At 37.4% G+C, this 18998-nt stretch overlaps 1 protein-coding gene across 6 annotated transcripts in view; it reads left to right on the forward strand.

Annotated features, from left to right (window-relative positions):
* Positions 1–14829, forward strand: part of PLS3 (plastin 3) — a 96921-nt gene extending 82092 nt beyond the window's left edge. For 5 of the 6 annotated variants that reach the window (XM_005879913.2, XM_014528072.1, XM_014528070.1 and 2 more), the window contains 10 exons: positions 588–753; positions 3151–3293; positions 6021–6116; positions 8185–8380; positions 9764–9842; positions 10582–10696; positions 10937–11070; positions 11943–12066; positions 12300–12424; positions 13584–14829. In XM_005879913.2, coding sequence (XP_005879975.1) covers positions 588–753; positions 3151–3293; positions 6021–6116; positions 8185–8380; positions 9764–9842; positions 10582–10696; positions 10937–11070; positions 11943–12066; positions 12300–12424; positions 13584–13716 — 1311 coding nt within the window. In that variant the 3' untranslated portion in view covers positions 13717–14829. Of the gene's footprint in view, positions 1–587; positions 754–3150; positions 3294–5719; positions 5747–6020; positions 6117–8184; positions 8381–9763; positions 9843–10581; positions 10697–10936; positions 11071–11942; positions 12067–12299; positions 12425–13583 lie in introns of all 6 variants that reach the window. The other variant, XM_005879912.2, reaches the window with a different exon arrangement.
* The last annotated feature ends 4169 nt before the right edge of the window (positions 14830–18998 follow it).

Consider the following 18998-nt stretch of genomic DNA (forward strand, 5'->3'; position numbering starts at 1 on the left):
TGCACCAGGCCTCTAGTTATTAAATAATAATACAAGAATAAACTCTATTTAGGTATTCACAACTGTAAACCTACTTTTGCCACACCCTGTATTTAAGCTCTTAATTGGCATATTTAAGGAATGGAGCATTTTTCTCTTCCATTAAGTAGGTAGTGGACAGTTAGATAGCAAAATTTCCTCAGGCAAGAACACCTCTTCAGATGTGGGTATTGAGAACTTCTAGAACTCTTTCAGCTATATGTAATAGACCTCTCATTAGACATTTTTAGAAATACGACACTTAACCTACATGGATATACTTACTTTAGTAACTCAGCCTTTTCCTTTAGTATTCCAAAGGGATCAAATAAAAATACCAAGTTAACTTCCCATGGAATTCTGGAAAAGACAATAGCAATAGGTTGAAATTTGTTTTAGCTATGCTTTTAATACTACTGTCTGGAATTTGTTTCCTGTGGATCATGTGTGGCTGAAACTAATACAGGGTTTTAATTTCCTGGTTGAGTATTGTTTTCAGAGAGGGGAGAAATAGACTCTTAAAAAATGTAAAGGTCAAGAATCAAGTGTGTAAATTGGCTTTCTTGCAGGAAAACTTGAACTTGGCACTGAACTCTGCTTCTGCCATTGGGTGTCACGTTGTGAACATTGGTGCAGAGGATTTGCGGGCTGGGAAACCTCATCTAGTTTTGGGACTGCTTTGGCAAATCATTAAGATCGGTTTGTTCGCTGACATTGAATTAAGCAGGAATGAAGGTAATGGAACACAATCATTATTTTGCAACTTGTTTATTGGTTATTTTTTTCTAGCTATGCAGACTGTCATACTGTCTGTCTTGAGGTGATTAGATGATAGGATTAACAAGTTAATGCTATAAAGTTATTCAGGAAAATAGCCTACTTATAACTTCCTTCTTTAGTAGTAATTAACATTTGCCTGGCACTTTAGAATTCATTTTGCAATAAAGACACAAAGCACAGAATTTAAGGAAATTTCCCAAGATCCCCAAACTTGATATCTATTCTTTTCTGCTTTGTCCACACAAACCCCACCCCTTCATCACCCTCAGCTCTACCACTGTGCACCATCTCCTATTATTTTTTATTCTTTTTATATTGTATCATAGGCTTAGACCTCTTAAAAATATTCTGACCTGCCCTTGATGGTCTCCTATTTCCCAAACCAGCAGAAACATTGTCCTTCTTAAAGCATAGGTTTTTAAATCACATCACGCATTTGTAGAATATATAAGTGTGAGCAATATGATTGTGAAGGGGTCTAAGGAAGTACTACATTATTCTCTCCCTATAAAGTTTAAGATAGTAAGCACCACTGCAAATATTCATATTTTATTCCAGAAATCACCATTTCAACCCTCAGTTACTTTTGGGGAAGAATATATATTTGGGGTTCTCAGTATTTCAAGGTCTCATAATGTCTATCAAGAATCTTATTTTGCACATTTTTATCCATTATAAGACTTGCACTTTAAGAATTTATTGTACTTTCAGTCCACTCACATGTACCTATATTTGAACAAATACAGTTTCTCTCATTGCTGGCCATCTTCACAATAGTGTTTGTCTAGTTAAAGGAGTCAAGGTCCATTGAAAAAGGAAAAGGAGACAACAAAATAAAATTATATTGGCTCATGTAATAAATCAAGCGATTAATTTTGACAAGGTCTTAGGTGCATAGATGTCAGGCTGTTTGATCCTTTCTAGCCTTTGACTTTGCAGAGATGGGGAGCAGCAGGAGGGGTTCTGTACAAATGATCATGCAGCCTCTCTCCTTGCTTAAATGTCTCAGTGCCAAAAAGGCATGGCATGGAGCGAAGTCCATGAAAAATGAAATTTGCGTTATAGGTCTGGCTTAGACCATTTCGGAAATCAGGCACTTTCAGTCTTGTTCAATATAAATCTTTTATTTTATGGAAATTAATTATTGCATAAGGATGACACAACTTCTTCATAAAATAATGCTTGAACTTAGACAGTTCTCTATGCCAGCAATTTTCTACCAGTGTGCTGCGAGAGGCACACGGGTGTGCCACAATAATTTTTTTAAAATATATTTTATTGATTTTTTTACAGAGAGGAAGGGAGAGGGATAGAGAGTCAGAAACATCGATGAGAGAGAAACATTGATCAGCTGCCTCCTGCACATCTCCCTACTGGGGATGTGCCCGCAACCAAGGTACATGTCCTTGACCAGAATCGAACCTGGGACCCTTGAGTCCACAGGCTGACGCTCTATCCACTGAGCCAAACCGGTTAGGGCAAGAATTTTTAAAAAACTATTTAGTCAGGGGCACTGGCCTCTTTTCCATTAGATTGTCAAATAAAATGACAACGGCCAACGTAACAATAGCCATCAGGTGTGAATGGATCAAAATTATACCTTATTTTTGGTCAATTCAGCAAAAAATATATTTTTTGGTGTGCTGCTGAATTTTAGTAATTAGTTTATGTGTGCCAGGAGATGAAAAAGGTTGAAAATCACTGCTCTATGCAAACATCCAAGCTCTACTTATTTTCTGTAGAAATATTTACACACACACATAAACCCCTCTGCTTCTTCCACACATTCAATTTAACAACAAAAACTATTGAGCAGCCTTTACATGTTAGGTGCTATGGAAAATGGAAAGTTGAATTGTATTCCATTAAAAATAGGTTTAACTCTTCAAGAGTTAATTAATTATACTTAAATGTAAATACCATAATGTTTGTATGTTCCTTTAAATAAAAAGTTAGGTGAAAGGCTCCACTATTTTAAACATTATCCCCCAAATCTGTAATTTTAATATTATTAAACAAGGACAATTTATGTTAATATGTGATATAAAGTGAAAATGCTCATCTTAAAAGCTTTAATTTACTTGGTATTTTGAGTACGAAGAATAATAAAAAAGGAAAAAACTAGTACTGTATATTTGTGTGTATTCTCATAAGACAATGTCTTTATCTGTCTCATAATTATCTACTTATATATTTCTCTTTTATTAGACTCTGAGTACCTGGAAACCAGGAAGTAGGTCATGCTGGTTTTTGCATCTCTATTATTTAACAGTGTCAAAAGACTGAATGAACTTATAATTACTATTATCGTTATAATATATGGGTCATGGCTTTGTATTGTTTTTCTTGTAGCCTTGGCTGCTTTACTTCGAGATGGTGAGACTTTAGAGGAGCTTATGAAATTGTCTCCAGAAGAGCTTCTGCTTAGATGGGCAAACTTTCATTTGGAAAACTCAGGCTGGCAGAAAATCAACAACTTTAGTGCTGACATCAAGGTAACTGTAACTGTGCAAAGAACCATAACACTTTGGGGGGCTATAGGGACTTGAGAGATTTCACCCCAGCTTAACAGAGGGAAAATCCTACCAGTTTCTCACCGAGCCTTGTTGCCTCTTGACCCCAATGGTAGATTTCAGTAGAGAGGTGGAGCTAAATAAGGAGCGTGAGCACCAAGTCTAGCTTCCATTTTGTGGAAAAAAGTAAAAGTATTATAGTCCTAGCATTTTATATTCTGCTTACTGTTACACATGGAGTATAAAAGGATGGGCCATAACTGTTCTATTCCTAACTGCCTTTCCCAGGCCTCAGTGTACCTGCTAGCAAAGACCTAGAAGAGAGAGAGGACCTCAAGATTCCCTTTCCCCTTTCTTATATGCCTCCTCTCCTGTCACGTGCTCCTACCTTTAGACATTGAGTTCTTGAGAGCACTGATGAGCTCTTATATATGTCTGGCTCCTACTTCAGCCCCTGCCCCAGTGCCCTCCTGCTAAGTCCACCTCTGACACAACACCTGGCATATAAAAGGCCCACAAAGATTCTTTGCGTTGAATCGAATTCTAGAGCTCACTGCTCCCCATGAACAGTAGGGAAAACTAGCAAGTGAAGGAAGACATTGGTAGCATTCATTTACAACACGGTGCCCTTGGCTCCTCAAGGAGAGAGAACCAAAATTGTCATAGCAAATATCATGAAGTTCTCATTAACTGCCTGGACTGTCTCCCAAGTCCAGATGTTGGGACACAGGGAACAAACGCGAGGATCTTTACCAGATGCCACTGACCAACAGGGCTATGAAAACAGTAGGCTGTGATCATATCAATTTGTTCAGTGGTGAGAGGAAGTAACGGGCTATTTGCACTACTGATTTCATCAGTGAAAACTGTGCCTAGCCCCCAAATTATCAGAGCAGTTGGCCCCATCCCTTCGTTTCATTTACACAACATGTGTGGCCCAGTATATTTTACTTATGCATTAGATGTGTTCCTGAAAACCATTCATAGGTACATTTTATGTTCTAAGACTTATTTTAAATGCACAAAAGGAGGTATCATTTTTAAATGAAGCCTGTTTTGAAAATATTTGTTAAAAGCAAAGAGTTGTTCAGTGATGTGAAAAGGAATTTCCAATATATCTGTATTCAAGTTCAATGTTTCACCTGCAAAGCACTTTTCAGTGTAGTCAATACAGACTCTGCTGGGTCTGTTCTTTACCTGTTCCCCTCAAATGCATAGGATTAAGTTATATATTCTCTCTGCACCTTTTGTGGGTAATTGTAAATGAAAGCACTAACACAACTGCCATGCACTATTAGAAGGAGGAAAATCCTGTGTCCACTAATGGTAGGACCTGGGTTTGCATTTCATGAATTGCTTTGAAATGACTTTCACTCCTCTGATTTTCCCCATGCTTAGAATAATTTAGGGTACTGGGTATCAAACTCTCTTGGGCAGCTTGTTTACCATGCAGTTTTCTGGGCAGCTCCCAGAGAGCCATCATATTTGGTAGGAATGGGGTTGAATCCAGTAATCAGTATTTTGAACAACATCCCAGGGGATCACGATGCACATAATCTGCAGAGCTTACTGTGAGAAACATTCCTTCAGAGCCTGTCTGGACTGTCAAGGCCCAGTAATAGCAAACTATCATACCTGGGAAGGTGGTCTTCAGATACAGCAGGATTAAGGCTTCTTCTTCTTCTTTTTTAAATTGATTTCAGAGAGAAAGGGAGAGGGGGAGAGAGATAGAAACATCAATGATGAGAGAGAATCATTGATCGGCTGCCTCCTGCACGCCCCACACTGGGGACCGAACCCACAACCTGGGCATGTGCCCTTGGCTGGAATCGAACCTGGGACCCTTCAGTCCGCAGGCCAACGCTCTATCCACTGAGCCAAACCAGCTAGGGCGATTAAGGCTTCTTGGCTCCAGTTCCTGTCCTCTGGTATTCCAGAGAGGCAGAATTTTACTTGATATGTGTGGTGAAGACCCCTATTAAGTGTTTGTGCTAACCTAATGGTTTTCAAGCTGTGTTCTGTGGAATGTCCACACAGCCTGAGTTCACTGGGCCCATCCCCCCAATATGAGCAATGCTACTTTGTTTTAGGAACTGGGATTTCAAGGGAAAATGTTCAAGTGCCGAAAGAGTTCAGGAGCTCAATACAAAAAGAGAGGCTTTTTTGGGTTAAGTATATTCAGATCATAAAGGGTTAAATGTTATTTCGCCACTTGAAATGTTGCTCATTTTGTTAAAATTTCATTTAAATTTACAATTAAATACATCTTTAACACAGCTAATCTCTTTTTCATAGGGTACGGTATGTATTGTGCTTTGTAATGATATAACCTGTTTATTTTATCTTTCCCTATGCTTCCTGGATTTCTACTCTCCCACTGATTTTTCTTGCTTATTTTATCTACCAAGCTTATTGACTTCAGTAATTCAGTGAAGGTACAGAACTAGTTTTGTGTTTACTAGCATTATTGTGTTGATTACTTCAAGAAATTGTAAAATTGTGACAAAATCCAGTTCATCTATTTTCAAGGCAGACATAAGACCAGATAGATGAACTTTTCGGGGGAAAAGGTCTGTTAAATTAGAAGACAGATTTTTGTGCCATATATTCTTTAAAACTTCAGTGCAAATATCCTTCCAAACATGGGACAATAGGATGCATTCATTCTTTGTGAATGTGATCTCACTGACATTTTCAATTCATCCGTAGGATTCCAAAGCCTATTTCCATCTTCTCAATCAAATTGCACCAAAAGGACAAAAAGAAGGTGAACCACGGATAGATATTAACATGTCAGGTTTCAATGTAAGTATAGGTGCTTCTTTTCAACTTTACAATCTTACAAAATTATTGTCAATTTCTTATAAATACAAGAGTGTTTATAATTATATATGTAGTGGTATTGACAGTTTTAAGTATTACTTTAAAGTTAATTTTAATTGCTATACTTATCATTCAGAAGCAGAAAGACTTTATTTTGAGAGTTCAGTAGTGAGTTCCATAATTATGGTGGTAATGGTTTATAATGAATGGCATAAAATATTCAAAGCAAGCATGGGGAAATAAGTACTAGAGACTGACCTTTCCCAAATGTTTGGATTATAACCACAGTGACAGATGTAATGACTACATATTTATATATGCATCTGTTATCCTGTGTTGAGAATAATATGAATATGTTTACAAACTCCTGATCCATGAAATACAATTGGGGAATTACTGACATGAACCATGTTCCCTGGTTACACCATTAATTTGTTCAATGATCAGGGACTATTTCCTTCCCAAAATTGGATCTCACTTTGTTCATCCACAAAGTAAGGAGCTGGACCAGCCTGTTTAATGTCAAGTTTCTAGGGTCCTGTCATTCTTTATACCCATTAGATATGGAATGCATGTACTAATCTTAAAAATCCACATTTCTAGCCTATTATGCAATAGGATTGAGTGGATTGCACTGGCTAACCCATTTACACTGCCCTTATTAAAAATTAATTTATAACTGATTTGTTTGCTTATATTTCTGTCTGTATGTTAAATATGAAACTCCAGTTCAGGTCACTCTTGATACAAATGAGGCACCATCCTGTGCACTGAGAAAGCCAGATGCCTGGGTAAATGGCACCAGTATACTAACTGATTCTGATTCTGATAAAGCTCTTCAGCCAATCCTCCCTGAGTGATCTTCCTAAAACACTCCTTTCTTTGTCTCTTTCCTCCTCGGAATCCTTCTAGGATTCCCATTGACTCTAGAGTTCAGCCTGAAATGTCCTGCATAGCATTTTAAGGCCACCCTATCTCTCCTACCCAGTGTTATTTCCCACTAATCTGTACCCCCAAACACTCATTTTATTAATCTCATAGCCTTTGCTTTTCCCTTTTTTGCAGGGTCCTTCATCTTTTAGCCTTACACCTTCTCTAGGACCTACTTTTCTTTCTTTTTTTTTTCAGTCTTGGTTCTTTGTATATTTGCTTATAAAGAATTACGAATACAGTGAATGTTTATAAATATCTCAAACGTTTCCAGAAAACAAAACTTCTCAACCCCATATTCTCCTTTTCCCTTTTTATTTTTATTTTCTTTTACAATAATAACTTACTTTTTTAAAAAATGTTTTTATTGATTTCAGGGAGGAAGGGAGAGGGAGAGAGATATAGAAACATCACCCATGAGAGAGAATCATTGATCAGCTGCCTGCTGCACGCCCCCTACCGGAAGACCGAAACTGGGGCATGAGCCCTGACCGGAAATGGAACTCCATGACCGCCTGGTTCATGGGTGGATGCTCAACCACTGAGTCACGCTGGCCGCTGGGCTCCCTGCTTCAATCTTTACTGGCTCGAATGCCTCACCTGAGCAAAGACTCTTGAATTCTCTTCATTCAGGCTTTTGTCCCCACCACCCTATTCTTGTCAAGGTCATTAATGACTTTCCCTTTGCTAAATCCAACTGTCAATTGTTAGTCCCCATCTGACTTCACCTCTCAGCAGCGTTTGACATGTTGACCACTCTGTGCTTTCTGATAAACTTTTCACTTCACTTTCAGGTCATAACAGTCTACCGGTCACTGGACTGGGACCTACTTTTCTGAAAAGTTTTAGCTTTTTCTTGATGGAGTTTAGCAGATGTTATTTCAATTGAGTTTAATGTATTCCGTCCTTCGATCTATGATCTGGTGCCATCTAGGGTATTTTCAAGGTACTGCAAATCCAGCAGGGCCAATTTTTTTTTTTTCCATTCAAAACAATTTTATAATAAGTACCATATGTTGGGTAAGAGAAAGTAGAATTTTATAAACAGGCTATCATTATAAGGAAACATTTTCGTATTTTGAGTATGGCCTCTTAAAAATGTCTTCTTTTACTTCAACAGGAAACAGATGATTTGAAGAGAGCTGAGAGTATGCTTCAACAAGCAGACAAATTAGGTTGCAGACAGTTTGTTACCCCTGCTGATGTTGTCAGTGGAAACCCCAAACTGAACTTAGCCTTTGTGGCTAACCTGTTTAATAAGTATCCAGCACTAACTAAGCCAGAGAACCAGGATATTGACTGGACTCTATTAGAAGGTAAAATTCTAATGACTGGTACTACAGAGCAGAAATATACAGACCACGATGATTTCATAATCTTGACTTAAGTTTCCTTATCCACTTTCATTTAACAAACATCTGCTAGAAGTAGACTCAAAGACTGAGTAAAAAAATGGCAGCTGAGAGAAAGGGATGATAGAAGGGAACTTTTATTTTTTTATTTTTTATGTTTTTATTTATTTTTTTAGAGAGAGAGAGAGAGGAAGGGAGAAGGATAGAGAGATAGAAATATCAATGATAAGAGAGAATCATTGATCGGATGCCTCCTGCACGCCCCCCACTGGGGATCGATCCCGCAATCCAGGCATGTGCCCTGACTGGAATCAAACCTCTTGGTTCATGGGTCAACATTCAACCACTGAGCCACACCGGCTGAGAGATATGAGAGAACTTTAAAAATTAAAGTAGTCTAGCTTAAGTCCCTTTAGTAAACCAATGTTTTATTTTAATATTTTAAAATTAGATCACATTTTTAATGTCTCACAAGACAAATGTGCATCTGCATAAAATTTGATCTATAAATTTACAATACTTATGTTTCATTCTTCCACAGTCAGACTAACTGGAACTAGCCCCCCATTTCTTTCACACGTACCTACTCAAAAAATAGTAATAATGTGTAGTAATTATTTGTTTAACTTTGGGGAAGGCAGTTTACCTTTTCCAGGTCACTCATATATATATATATAAAGTATAGTATTGAAAAATAACAAATGTAAATAGCAGTTGTTGAATTTCCATTGGCATTACTATAAAATATTTGAATTTTATGCTTTTGACATTTCAAGTAATTTGTTGCTTTAATATAGGTGTGTAAAAAGAAGCACTCGTGTAGTTTAGTGAACATACAATACAATATACCAGTGATGTATTATAGAATTGTGTACCTGAAACCTATATTTGTATTAACCAATATCACCCCAATAAATTCATTAAAGTTTTTTAAAAGTTTAAAAATAAAAATGGGTAGAGGAAAGGTGTAAATTAATATGATTATAGATTCATATGACCAGAGCAAATTTTTAAGATACAAACTACACTTGATAACATCAGTTACTTTGAAGTACGGTGACTTGAGTGACATTGGAGAAGAATTAAAGGAGAGTGGGAGTTTATTAAAAGTTCCTAAATGTCTAAATGGCTTAACTGGTTATAATGAGGTCCTATTCTTTCATTTTAAAGTAAATGAATAAATTTTAAAAATAAGCATGTGTCTAGAGGATGTACTTAGAATGCTTAGAAATCCATAAGGAGAAAACCTTTAGATCTGGAGAGGAAATAGTCTTATGTATTGATTGACATTATATGCACATATACAAGGAGTTTAATGAATATAAAATTTGTTAATATTCTTAATAGGAGAAACTCGTGAAGAAAGAACCTTCCGTAACTGGATGAACTCTCTTGGTGTTAATCCCCATGTAAACCATCTCTACGCGTAAGCCTTCCTACTGCCATTATAAATAGTAATGAACATCATGAATGGGTGCTACACAAATAATTACTGCTCTAAAAATTTTCTAAATATTAATTTATAGTGGTTATTTATATTGGAAAATGTTGAGTTGTGATATCATCAACTATAAGTGATAGAATGAATTAATGTCTTTCTGGGGAGAAGATACCCTAATTTGAGACAAAGATCATCAAGGAACACTTTAAGTAGACCATCCATGATGCCTGGGGGCCTTTGTGCTCACTGTTCTCTCAGCCTAGAATGTTCTTTTCTACATCTAATGCCTCACTCCCTTACTATATTCACACCACTGGTTCAGATCAACAGATTCAGGTGTTGGCCACCACCAGCCACTCTCTAAACTCTAACCCTAGCTCTGTTTTTTTTTCATAAGACTTACATGCACCCCCAAATCATATCTATTTATCCATGTACTTGTTTATTCTCTCTCTCTCTCCCTCTGACTCTAATGTAAAGCCAGGGATTTTTCTCCTATATGCCCAGCTTCTAGAGCAGTGCCTTGCAAACAGTAAGCTCTCAACAAATACTTTTAAGTGAATCAGATGGTCTTAGCTCTATTTTCGGCATAGATTGATAGAATATATGTCTTGAGTATTACCTCTGGTTTTATATGTCTTGTTTGACAGTGTCATGTTATTGGTTTTAAGGAACAAAAGCCAAGTGTTTGAAAATACTAATTAAATTATTTTTAAATTATTAGTGACCTGCAAGATGCCCTGGTAATCTTACAGTTGTATGAGCGAATTAAAGTTCCTGTTGACTGGAGTAAGGTTAATAAACCTCCATACCCAAAACTTGGAGCCAACATGAAAAAGGTAGAAAATTAAATTGCCACATATCTTTGTTACCAACTATTTTTCTTCTATATTTGTTTCTTTTGTTTGGAAATCTCTTAACTCAGACCTTCTTGTGGACAGGAACTGTGTCTTATTTGCTGTTGTGTGTGGACAGGAACTGTGTCTTATTTACTGTTGTGTGCTAAGCGTCTGGCATCACACACGTGTACAGACTAAACAAATGAAAATCTTTAACCATTTACTTTTGTGTGTTTGCAGCTAGAAAACTGCAACTATGCTGTTGAATTAGGGAAGCACCCTGCCAAATTCTCCCTGGTTGGCATTGGAGGGCAAGACCTGAATGATGGGAACCAAACCTTGACTTTAGCTTTGGTCTGGCAACTGATGAGAAGGTATGATACACAATTTGGGCTGTTTAAGCTTCACTCTGATACAGGTCTGTAAACTAGTTGTTGTTTTTTTTAATATATTTTATTGATTTTTTACAGAGAGGAAGGGAGAGGGATAGAGAGTTAGAAACATCGATGAGAGAGAAACATCGATCAGCTGCCCCCTGCACACCCCCCACCGGGGCTGTGTCCGCAACCAAGGTACATGCCCCTGACCGGAATCGAACCCGGGACCCTTGAGTCCTCAGGCCGACGCTCTATCCACTGAGCCAAACCGGTCAGGGCACTAGTTGTTATTTTTAAGCAAACACATCAATGACTACACCTTTGAAATGTTTGTATTTAGACTCTGAAATGAGCTTAAGTAATGAGTATATGTTTGATGTTCCGTGGGAGATGATGCCTCCTTGAGAGTTGGGCAACAGAACTGTGAACATTTCCTTTTCTCATAAGAAACCTGACACATACACTTGAGCCTCGCCTAAAGTCAATGAATAAAGAAATAACCAGAAGAAATTATGAACATCCCATGTATCCATTTAAAAAAGATCTCTTAACTATAATGCTGAAAAACATTTGTTATGACTGGGTGCCAGCCAAAGCAGAGCTTATTTTAAGATTTTACCACAGTCAGACTAATACCAAATGTGCCTGCTGTAGACGGTTGAGCTTGCTCATTAAAACACTGAAAATCTTAAACCCCACTGTCACCTCCACTACTGCAAAGGGTAAATCACTAGCAACCCACTTCTACTTGAAACCTTTAGTTTCTCAAACCTAAAGAATAAAAGAAATGGAAGCTGAAGCATCTTCCTAAAGTTTACATTTTTACTCATAAAGTAGATTGGGACCTTTTCTTCGGCTTCTTCTTTTAGATATACCCTCAATGTCCTGGAAGATCTTGGAGATGGTCAGAAAGCTAATGACGACATCATTGTAAGCTGGGTCAACAAAACATTGAGGGAAGCTGGCAAATCAACTTCCATTCAGAGTTTTAAGGTAAGGATTTCCATGTGTGACTATTAAACATTATGTTTGCTAGAAAGTCTCTGTAATTTTGGAAGGACAACCTTTGGTTCATTGTGAGTGAGAATTACCATTGGGCTAATGGCAAGATTCTCTTTGAATTCTCTGGCCTTTTGTTTAGGGAACTTTATGTAAGTAATCTCATGTTTTACATATTGAAATTTGTACATATTAAAATTCTCAGATTTGTTCTCCTTTTACACTAGGACAAGACGATCAGCTCCAGTTTGGCAGTTGTGGATTTAATTGACGCCATCCAGCCAGGCTGCATAAACTATGACCTTGTTAAGAGTGGCAATCTAACAGAGGATGACAAGCACAATAATGCCAAGTAAGGGATGCTGCCTGATATCCTGACAAGAGCCAGACAGATCTTCATTCTCAGTCAAATTCTACCACTTAAGAATTGTGTCACCTAGGGGAAACCTCTTTGAGCCTGAGAGTCCTCATCAGTAAAATGGGAACAATAATAATTAACTTGGAGATTTTGAAATGAACAAAATACATAAGAGCCTAGCATTGTGCCTGACCTAGCAGGTGCTCAATCAGTTGTTGCTTCAGGAAATTAGAGAAATAATGTAGTGTATGCTTTAATGCAAATCAGCTACAAATTTACAAGGGGAAAAATGAGCTAAGGATAATCTGCCTTAGATGAAAGTATTCTTCTGTCTCATTTTTTAAAAACACGTTATCCTCTGATACCCTTTTTACTGTGCATAGATCACTCTGGCTGTGTATGTTGAGCTCATTATCTTGGTCCCTAAATGGGCAGGATGCTTAACCCTCAGCTGAAAATATGCTTTGGAAGTTTCTTGCATTTCAACAGCATTGAGATCTTTTCCACCCGTCTCTTCCCTTCTTCACCAAAGACCTTGACTGTGACCTGGATTTATGGACAACCCATGAGAGCTTTATTAGTACACTGAAAATCACCCCAGAGCAGGGCTTCATAGGATAACTAAGGAGCATTACTGAAAAAAAAATTCCTGTTAATAAGCACCTAGAAATGCCACATGTATTCATTGTGGTGTGCTCCTCTGCAGATTTCTCTAGCTGGGCATGTCAGTTCTTTCCTTCCTTCCTTTGTCTGCCCTTTCTGTTCCTTGCTCTAGTCACTCTGGCCATGTGCCATGTAGAAATTTGGAAATATTCACTGCATCTACCAAAGCAACTTGGATTTTGCATCTGGTGTAATTTTCCACCCCATATCTCTAAGATCACGTGAGAGTGTAAAAAAAATTATTTAACCACATGACCTTTAAAAAAAGCATTGATTGTGCAGCCAATCTGGGTGTTATCAGTCCCAAATGGCAGAGCTTAAAAACCTGGTGTCCCTTAAGAGTAACCTCGAAAACAAAACAACAAAAAGTGAAATGGTTCTGATTTGAACTTTCAATGTGGAAGCCAAATGATTATAGAAAATAGATGTCTCATATTGTGTGCTTGACTGACAAGATTTTCATCTTAATTTTCGTTTCCTCAAAAAATAGGTATGCCGTGTCAATGGCTAGAAGAATTGGAGCCAGGGTGTACGCTCTTCCTGAAGACCTTGTGGAAGTAAAGCCCAAGATGGTCATGACCGTGTTTGCATGCTTGATGGGCAGGGGGATGAAGAGAGTGTAAAATAACCAATTTGAATAAAAACAGCCTCGCCCCCAGGTGCATGATTAGCAAGTCAGCTATTTCCAGGTGAAGTGCTCATGGCTTAAGGAACTGTTGGTCATTTAAAGGACTTTTCATTTTGATTAAGAAGACTAGCTCCTCATGAGAGCCCTCAGGGGAAAGAGTTTTCAGAAAAACAAGTCCTCTTTCCCCTAGTCCTAGTTGGATTGATCGGCACACCTGAAACGTGCTCATAGCCAAATCATTTACTCTCCTTCTAGATTGCTGCCTTTGACATTTCCCCTCGTTATATGTTATTTCTCTCTATATATCTTTGTCCCTCTTAGGATGTCCACCTCTTGAGACTTCCTTAGATGGTTGGATACGACTATTATTAGACAATAATTTTGCTTTCCATCCGGTATGCTAGTTCTTAATCAAGAACTGTGGTCAGAGGGTATTTGGTTGTGAGTAGCCTTTGCTTATCTTGATAGTACTGAAAATTTGCGGAAGTAACTGGCTGTGCAGAATGTAATAGAAGCTTTTCATATTCTTTTATTCTTAAAATTAGTATCTTTTTACAGTATTCTTTCTACATGATCCTTTTTTTGTACATTTAAGAATATTTTGATTACATTAAATAAGACTGCTGATTTTGCTACTTTTTTAAAGGGGTCTTCAAGTAAGTAAAAAACATACATTATTAAATAGAGGAAAATGTACCTTAAATTTGCATCTTCTCCCTCATAACCAAGCTGTAAACAGTTGACATATATTTTGTCTTAAAACACTTGGTTCAATTTTGGCTTATTTGTTTTAAAACCTGTATCATCAAACTCTCTTTAGATTTAAAATGCTGTTGAAGATGACACTTTCGAGGAGAGAGTATGCTCAGAACTTAGGTAGGATGCAGTAGGCCAGGTATGCTAAGTGTACAATAGATTTTCTAATTTTACACCTAAGACAAGGAGATGTGGTCACTAAAACATAAAAATTATATATGTAGGACTTACGTACTCTTGCTTTGTCAAGCTGTTTGCTATAGTTTCCAAGATTATAATGTTACACTAACTCTGAAAAATTATGTAATCTGATAGCAATGTATTAGTTCAAATAAAGGCATTTACATAATAATTAGTCTGTTCATGCTTCTGTCCCTTAGTAGTGTGCTAATGATGTTCGCCAGTTTTTTTTCTCCAATATTTTGACTCTTTTTCTGTTGTACTGTATAAAATAATGTTTGTTAAATTTAAGCTTTTGGCATAACCAATGGACACAGACACCAGGGGGGTGAGGGCATGAGCGGGGGGGGGGGCGCAATTGGGGGATAAGGACACATATGTAATACTTTAATAAATAAAGAATAAAGATACAAAAAGAAAAGAAAATATATTTGAAGAAATAATGAGAGAAAACTTCCCTTACTTAGTGAACGCTATAGACTTGTAAGTCCAGGAAGCACAGGGAGTTCCAAAGAAGAGAAACCCAAAGAGGCCCACACCAAGACACATCATAATTAAAATGCCAAGGGCTAAAGAGAAAGATAGAATCTTAAAAACAGCAAGAGAAAGGCAGTTAGTTACTACAGGGGAGTGCCCATGCACTTGTCAGCTGATTTCTTAACAGAAACTATGCAGGCCAGAAGGGAGTGGCAAGAAATATTCAAAATGATGAAATAGCAAGGACCTACATCCAAAATTACTCTACCCATTAAAGCTATCATTTAGAATTGAAGGTCAGATCACATATGTAATACCTTAATCAATTAAAAAAAAATTTAAGCTTTTGTCAGTGAATTGCAGGGACTGAATTAAGGATAAAACCAATGAGAAAAGATGGTTTTCTCCAGCATATGAAAATTTCCTTATCCAGATCCTCCCTTTTTCTTTCTTTCCCATCTCACTCAATCTTTTCAATATTCTATGATATTCAGAAGACTAAAACAATGGGGATCTGAACAACCAGGAAAGAGAGGTGGTTTATAGATTTTTTCAACTTCATCACTATTGACATTTTGAGCTGGATAACTTTTTGTTGGAGAGGGGGCTATTCTGTGCATTTTAGGATGTCAGTAGCACACCCCCAGTGTGTAAACCCAGTAAGTCTCCAGACATAGGCAAATGTCCCATGTGGGGCAAAAGCATCCCTAGTTGACAACCAGTGGTTTATGGTACCATTAAGGCTTTGTGTGAATGAGTACTATGAAAGCAGTCCAATGAGGGACTGCATGGTGATGTCATAAAATATTTTGTATTTATAGTCTAAGAGTAAGACAGACCTAAGTATGATACTAACCCCAAAGACGTAAAATAAGAGAATGATAAATTTGACAATTCTGCTTTAGCAAAAATATCTAAAGAAATACAATAAAAAAGTAAAACTAGAGATAAACAAGACAAATAGTTTAGTCCCATTGTCTTAGTCTATTCGGGCTGCTGTAACAGAATATCATAGACTAAACTTGTAAACAAGAAAAATTTATTTCTCACAGTTGTGCAGTCTGGGAAGTCTAAGATCAAGGTGCTGACAGGTTCAGTGTCTGGTGAGGGCCTACTTCCTGGTTCATAAATGGCTGTCTTTTAGCTGTAACCCAACATGGCAGGAAAGTCAAGGGAGCTATCTGGAGTCTCAAATAAGGTCACTAATCCCATTCATGAGGGCTCCATCCTTGTGACCTAATCACCTCTAAAGACCCCACCTCCAAATACCATCACATGGGAAATTAGGTTTCAACATAGGAATGGGGGGAGACAAAAACATTTGGTCTATGGTACCCCTATAATAGATAGATTTTCTTAATATAAAAACAGTTTATTAATAAATAAAAGACAAGTGTAATGCAAACATACACATATCAGGGTAACTAATGAGGTAAGGCCAATCACATCTTATGACCTGTCTTCTACCTTGTATTGTCTATGCTTATCCATCTCTCTATAACTAAGTAGGCCCCTAATGCCTTTTTTAAATTTTTAATTAAATGTGTTGGGTTGACATTGGTTAATGAAATTATATAGGTTTTTAAGTATGTAGTGCTATATTATATCATCTGTGTGTTGCATTGTGCATACCACCCAGAATCAAATCTTCTTTCATCACCATATATTTGAACCCCTTTGCCTTTTACTACCTCTTCCCCACCCCCCTTTCCCTCTGGTAACCATCATACTGTTGTCTGTGTCTGTAAGTTTGTCTTGTTTGCTCATTTGTTGCTCTCAGCCTAATGCTTTGAAGCAAGATAGAAAAGGTTTATTCCATCTTGCCCTTTCTTCAAAAAAGGAGCTGATTTCTTGGGTGGTTCACTGTATAAAGCCTACAGTATATAGAACTGTACCTTAAATGTTTGTATAAAAGATAGTTAAGTGTTCGTATAAAGCAGTGCACCTGAAAACACCATTTCTCTCTTCCTCCAATAATGGACTAAAATTGTTAATAGATTGGTCTAGCAAATCTATAAAAGAGAAAGTTCCATTATAAAAATGGGCAAAGAAGATGAATATTCAGTGCAAAACACTGTAATTAACCAATAAACATAAAATTGGAATGCTGATTATCAAAAGTAATGAAGATTATGAATTTAAGCCAACCAAGAACTCCTTTTTTAGTAGACTTTATTTTTAGAGCAGTTTTAGGTTCACAAAAAAATTGAGGTATAGAGATTCCCACATACCTCCTGCCGCCACCCATACATAGCCTCGCTCACTATCAACATCTGGCTCCAGAATAGTACATTTGTTACAATTGATGATCCTATATTGATACATCATTATTACCCAAAGTCCATAATTATATTAGGGTTCACATTTAGTATTGTATATTCTATGAGTTTTGACAAATGTATCCATTAGAATAGTTTCACTGCCCTGAAAATCCTCTGCTCAGCCTATTAATCCCTCCTTATCCCTTAACGCCTGGACACCACTGATCTTTCTACTGTCTCCATAGTTTTGCCTTTACCAAATAAAACTCCATAGCATATTTAAAAGTTGCTAAGAGAGTAAATCTTAAAAGTTTTCATCACACACAAAAAAATTGTAACTATGGTGACAGATGTAAACTAGACTTATTGTGGTGATCATTTCACAATCTATGTAAATACTGAATCATATTGAACATCTGAAACTAATGTTATATGTCAATTATACTTCAATTTTAAAAAAAAAAAACAGGAGTTAGAAAAGACTACATAGTGAGAAACGTGACTTTAAAAAACCAGGAAATTATAAACAAGTGCTGGCAAGGGTGTGGTGAAAAGGGAACCCTTGTGTATTGTTAGTGGGAATGCAGACTGGTGCAGCCACGGTGGGAAATAGTATGGAAAAGCCTCCAAAAATTAAAATGAAACTATCTTATGACCCAGTGATTCCACTTCTGGGTATATATCCAAAGACATCCAAAACACTAATTTGAAAGAACATATGCACCGTATTTACAATAGCCAAGCTATGGAGTCAACCCAAGTGCTCATCAATAGACAAGTGGATAAAGAAGTGGTGGTGCATAATCAATGGAATATTATTCAGCCATAAAAAGGAATGAAATCTTACCACTTGCAACAACATGGATGGACCTAGTATGTTAAGTGAAATAAGTCAGTCAGAGAGAGACAAATGCCACATGATTTCACTTATAGGTGAAATCTAAAGAACACTATAAATGAACAAACACAACAGAAACAGACTCATAGATACAGAGAACAGACGGATGGTTGCCAGAGGAGAGGGGAGTTGAGGGACTGGGTGAAAAAGATGAAGGGATTGAGAAGTACACATTGATAGTTATAAAATAGTCATAGGGAATATAGTCAATAATCCTATATAATAAAAGCCTAATATGTAAGTGTCCAACCATTCGTTGGACCGTTGGACCAGTCGCTATAATGTGCCCTGACCACCAGGGGGCAGATGCTTCGACTGGTAGGTTAGCTTGCTGCTGGGGTCTGGCCGATCCAGACTGGGCAAGATGGCCCTGGAGCCCTCCCGGGGTTCCTCCCCAGCCCCAATTGTGCACCGGTGGGATCCCTCACCCTAGCCTGCATCCTCTGGCAATCTGGGACCCTTAGGGGGATGTCAGAGAGATGGTTTCAGCCTGATCCCCGCAGTCCAGGCCGAGGGACCCCACCAGTGCACAAATCTGTGCACCAGGCCTCTAATATTGTAATAACTATGTATGGTACCAGGTGGGTACTAGAAATATTGTGGGGAACACATTATAAAGTATGTGATTGTCTCTAACCACTATATTGTAACACAAAATAATATTGAATGTAAACTGTAATTGAAAAATAAAATTTTGCCCTGGCT

Source organism: Myotis brandtii, unplaced genomic scaffold (assembly GCF_000412655.1).
Source record: "Myotis brandtii unplaced genomic scaffold, ASM41265v1 scaffold613, whole genome shotgun sequence".
NCBI lineage: Eukaryota > Metazoa > Chordata > Mammalia > Chiroptera > Vespertilionidae > Myotis > Myotis brandtii.